General features: G+C 49.1%; 1 protein-coding gene across 1 annotated transcript; it reads right to left on the bottom strand.

Moving 5' to 3' along the window:
* Window positions 1-679: 679 nt before the first annotated feature.
* On the bottom strand, window positions 680-3,428 carry LOC109749826 (uncharacterized). Its single transcript, XM_020308764.4, has 3 exons — window positions 2,573-3,428; window positions 2,075-2,474; window positions 680-1,944 (listed from the first exon to the last, which is right to left on the bottom strand). Exons 1-3 carry the CDS (start codon window positions 2,736-2,738, stop codon window positions 1,047-1,049), a joined length of 1,464 nt encoding a protein of 487 aa, XP_020164353.1. The 5' UTR covers window positions 2,739-3,428; the 3' UTR covers window positions 680-1,046.
* Between the last annotated feature and the right edge of the window lie 2,143 nt (window positions 3,429-5,571).

Raw genomic sequence — 5,571 nt, forward strand, 5'->3', positions numbered from 1 at the left:
CAAATGAATTAATGTAGTTACATATGCAATATTTGAGCTTAAATGCTAGTATAGGGATTGTCGAGGAAAGCTATATTTTTCGGTTGTGCTTACAATCTGCTAAAGTGTTATATTTCAGCTTAAATGTTACTGATATATCAAGATGTGGATATAATCAGCTGCAATTAAACAATACAGTATATGCTACCAAAAATGTCAAAATGGTCTGATCACTTGAAAAATAGGAATGCAACTGTTCAACAGTGCAGGGTATAGGGCACTCCTACATGGAGTGCACATTTTATTATTTAACAACACATTTGCTTTAACTGTAATATACAGATGTCAGTTCATTTTTTAGAGTACTTGGTTAATAAATGCTCCCAAATGCAATATACTACATAAGGTGTTTGAAATATACTCCCTAGGTATCTAGACAAATCTAAGACAAGAATTTTGGGACGGAGGGAGTAATAATTATTATTAATAGTCTATTTGTTAAGTCTCACGTCGTACAACAGGTATATCAGCATTCAGCATTCAGATGTTTTCACAAGCTGTTTTAGCTTGCAAAAACGTTTTATGTTGTGGGACACAGGGAGTATTCTCTAGTAAACAGAACTGTGGTAAACGTTAATTCATCTCATAAACTGCTTATCTACCCACATAAACGACATGAACACTGGTAGTAACAGATGTATGGAAAGAAGGGCTAAATCATCTTTATTACAACAGCCACATGGATTAATTATGATATATAGCATGAACAAGAATTTATTTGCAAGTTCCATATATATAGCAAGTGAACTGAAGAGCCCATTCCTCCTCCAAGAAAAAAAAGATAAATTGAGTAGCAAGCAAAATTAAAGAACTTGATTTTGCTTTATCGACCTGAAGGCTGAATCCAACTTACTGATCAGTGTGATTAACCTTGTAGTAGTATATGATCGAGCAATGCCGGACGCTTGATGATGTTTTAGTCCATTGCATGCCGCATCAAATCATCAACCTGGACATGGTTCGGTTCATCAATGGTGAGCTTAGCCAGCTGATTGTGAGGTTGATTACTAGCCATGCCATGGGTTGCTGCTCTGTGGCCCTTGCTGGTCGTACGCCGCCCTCGCCGAGGCCGACGTGGGCATGCAGGGATCGAAGCCTGCCATGCTGAGTATGTCGCCGTGGGAGAAGGCCCGCAGACCCAGGAAGTCCCTCGTGAGGCCGTCGTTTGCGCCCCCGGCATTGCCTATACCTCCGCCGCTGGCGCCGGCATTGCCGGCGTTACGATTGGCACTGGGTCTCTGGTCCACACCGAACTGAGCCGGCGACTCGAACGCGTGCCCGAATCCCACGCCGACGGCGGTGCTTGTCGCCGCGCTGCTACTAGTAGCGGCAGCAGGTGCATTGTTGGTGACGTTGGTGATGGCGACGCTGCTGCTGAAGGTGCTCGCCGCCATCTGGCCTCCCGACGGCCGGCTCAGCGTTGCACCCATCTGTGCCGCCTTCTGGAGCAGCGCGGTGGCCGACATGTGAGACGAGGCCGTCGCCCCGGCCGACGACGAGGGAAATGACGCGAAGCTCATGCCCACAGGCTGCGTGCTGCTCTCCGGCGTGGAGCTCGCGTTGAACTCCTGCTCCATCCTGGCCGTCCCGAACATGGCCTGGGCGCCCTCGCCGCCCATCTCCAGCTGCTGCTGCTCCGATAGCCACGGCTGCGCGAACTGCTGCTGCTGCTGTTGCTGCTCCCGCTCCCTCTTGAGGCACAGTTCTTGGATCAGCCCGTGGCCGCCACCGAGCGAGCTCGACGGGTCCATCACGGCCGGCATCTGGAACCCAGCGCCGCCGCCTCCGCCGTGCGAGTAGAGCATCCCCGGATGCTGCTGCTCCTCCACGGCCACAGCCACGGCCCTCGCACTCTCCTCCGCCAGCGCGTCGCAGAAGGCCCTGTGCGTGATGAAGCTGTCCCGCCTGCAATTAGTCAACGCATGCACGCACACGCACACATCGTCAGCGTGTCATGCATGGCCATGGCAGTGCCGCAGTGGCATGCGCGCGCAGGACGGAGAAGAAGAAGAGTGAGGCCGGAGGAGAGACGTGCCTTGAGAAGAGCGTGCCGCAGTCGCATCGGTACTCGCGGGTGCCGCAGACCTTGGAGTGGGCCTTCCAGTCGGACTGCACGGCGTAGCGCTTGGCGCACTTGTCGCACTTCCACTTCTTCTCGCCGTGCTTGCGGCTGAAGTGCTTCTTGATGCCGGTGAGGTCGCCGAGCGCGCGGGAGCGGTCGTGGTGGACGCACCCGGGCTCCGGGCACACGTACACCTTCTTGCGCACCACCTCGTTGGGGTTCCGCTGCTTGAGCTTCCAGGGGAGGTTGTGGCCGCGCCGGTGCAGCTGCAGGTTCTGGTCCCGCTGGAACCCCTTGCCGCAGATCTCGCACACGTACCGGTTCGTCGCCATCAGCGCCCGCGGCGACAGCGCGATCACCTCCGCGTCGGGGTCTATACCGCAAAACGAATTGATCGACCGATGAATCCTTGGGATCAAGAACCAAATAACCAAGAACAGCATAAATAAGTCGATCAGAAGGAGAATTCACCTGGATTTCCCGGGAGGCTGCGCTTCTTCTTGGAAGGAGGCGGGAGGGGGTGGGAGGAGACGCTGGTCTGGTCGCCGGAGGCGGAGGTGAGATTCGACATGTTCTCGTCGGCGGCGAGGGCCAGCTGCTGCTGCTGCTGAATTGCCGCGAAATCCTTGAGCATCATCTCGATCCTCTCTTCTCCCCCCTCGATCGATCAACCAGCCAGCTAGCTGCTGCTGCCGAATTCCTGATCAGCTCCACACACACACACGGATCAGATCTCGCGGGCGGGCGATCCGATCATGTGAGCCCTGAGACCTGACGGCAGCTGCTGCATGCGGTGGTGGTACTTGCAGATTTGCAGCAGTTGCACTACCCACGCCCAGCCGCGGTGGGGACGCCTCTCTCCTTGAATCCTGAGGCCAGGGACTAGTAGTACAGCAACTTGCTAGGCTCGCTGATGTGGAACCATGGAGGCGGCTATTGCGAGCAAGAACCGAGGTAGGCGATCGACTGAGCTATCGGAGCAACCGGCCGACGAGCTGCGCTGGGAGCTGGTAGAGTGGGGCTGAAGGAAGAGGCTAGTAATAAGCTATGCCAACCAGGTAGGAGGAGTCAGCCAAGCTAAGACTAGGGTTGATTGCTAGGGAGAGAGAGAGAGGGGGGAGAGATGCGGATGGATGAGGGTAGGAGGCAGGCGCAAGTGTGCGGCCATCCACCCATTCCATTCCATGCCCGCCCGCAATCACACTGTACTCCCACACCACTCTCTCTCTCTCTCTCTAAAAACAAACAGGAGGAGCCGGCCGGCCCACACGGGGCGCCGGGGCCGCTGTCTTTTCCCTTGGCCTCTCTCTATCTCTCTCTCTCTCTCGTGTGACTTCTGATGCACCGGGCTCGAGAAATCCCCTCCGCTGTACCTTCTGCCACTGCTCACTAATCCCATTCCCATTCGGCGCCCTGTGCAGGGGATTAGGAATAATGAATGGTGGTGATCTTGCTCCGTGCCATGCCGTGGTGGGTTCTGCGGTGCCGTGCCGTGCTATGGTGTGGTGTGGTGGCGGCAACAGTGCTACAGGCCTGGAATTGTGGATCTTGAATCCTTGTGCGACGCCTTTTTTCTCAGAGGAGCGTGTGTGTGCGCGTGGACGTGCTCTGTTTTGCACCGAAAATTGTTTAGATACCGTCGAAGTTCAAAATGATATCTTTATTTCACAGTATTCAGGGGTTGGTATTTCTGTATGGTTAGGAGTGTTTTCTTTCTTATATCAATCAGCTATTTTTTTTCTCCACGTCTGGCTTTCCGAATCTCATGATCGGAAAAAGTGTTTTCTTTCTTATCCACCTTTTGTGTTTCCAGTCAAATGTTTCGTTCAGGGCTAATTTGATTCACATGAATTTTATAGGAATTTTGGACGACTAGAATTCATTTCCTATTGTGGTTGTGAGATTTTCTCTAAGAATTTTCTTACTACTTCTTGTATGATTTCCAGCATCCACACAAAATCTTTGAAAGAATACTTTGTTTTTTTGTCATGCAATCGAACTAGCAAAATTCTGTAGGATTGAGATGAGTGTGACATTTTAATCCAATGTTTTCCCTATTCCTAAGTTTTAGGATCCTGTGAATCAAGAAGACCCTCAAACGGGATTCAATATATGTGGCGCGGAATGGCATGTTCCAATGCTGCCTATGGAGGGCCGTTGCTTGGAATGAGAACCTGTTTCGTGGGGAAAGAGTTTTCGAGATCAACTACTCAATTTCAATGAATTTCACCTTTGCTCATACCTGAAATTCTTGGTACCTTGCCAACATTTATGGTCATTGTCTTTCATCAACTAGTTTCAAAACATTCAGATGACAGATGACACTGATTGGCTTGTTCTAAGTGATTTTCATTATATTACATCCTACCTGGTTCCACACGTATAGTTGAAATTGGTTCCTACCTGGTTCAAAGCTGGAGGTAACTTTCAATATATGCTTCTATTCAATGTGGCTACTAATGCTCTTGAGCTAGTTGAAATTCCCCTTGAAAGACAAATTTTACCTCGAGCGGTTGTTGTTTTTGCTCGGAATCTTGGACACTAAGCTATCACAACACTTATGCACATGCCCTTTCGAGACCTATTTTTGATCATGTGTCACGCACCATTCAAAAGTGGCAGTTCTATGCCTAAGTCCATTCGCGTTTGAAAATTATTGGATTAGCATAGTGAGTTCAATGAAGTGGTTAAAACCATTTTGGAGTAGGATGTGTTGGCTGGAGATAGTGCTATGAAAACCACTGCTAAATTTAAAAGAATAAGAAAAGTTATAAAATATGTTTTATGACTTTATCAAAAGAGCATAGTAGTGATGATACTCTTTAGAGTGACTAACATTTAGGAACCCTTCGAGGAATATGCAGTCTGATACTATGAAGAGTTTTCCTCGCACGAGAGTTATCACCCTTCATGGTTAGAGAGGCATTCACGGATAGTTCATCAATGAGGGTTTGCAAAACCCACATGTTCTTCTTTGGAGGCTTGTTCCTGCAATTATCACCAACATAGCGAGCAAATATTTCTCCATTTTTTCTTGAACAATTTATAGTTCGAGTCAAATGACTAATCATCAATAGATAGAGTAATGCAATCATAACCCGGGAGCAAAGAAAGATCAATAGGGTATTCCTTCGTGAGCACCCATTGGATCTTGGGATATTGCTCCGGAGTCCAGCAGGTACCATATGCATTTAAGTTTCTCTAAAAACCTACCCCTTCCTTTCTAGGGTTCTTGTAAAGAATTGACTTCTTGAGAACATCGCAAAGGGTTTAATACTCTTTGAGTGTTTTTGAACATGTCTGTCTTAAGTAGGTTCTTCAACATAGCATTTTCATCAATAAGAGTAGTAGTTTCCTTGAATGAGGGTTAGTAACCGCATTAGCGGCAGACGCAATATTCGCAGAGGTGTCTGATGTTCCAGCAGAGGAATTAGCATTTCCATGTTCTAAGAATTTTAAACTAGGTGGAT

Source organism: Aegilops tauschii, chromosome 3 (genome assembly GCF_002575655.3).
Source record: "Aegilops tauschii subsp. strangulata cultivar AL8/78 chromosome 3, Aet v6.0, whole genome shotgun sequence".
Lineage (NCBI taxonomy): Eukaryota > Viridiplantae > Streptophyta > Magnoliopsida > Poales > Poaceae > Aegilops > Aegilops tauschii.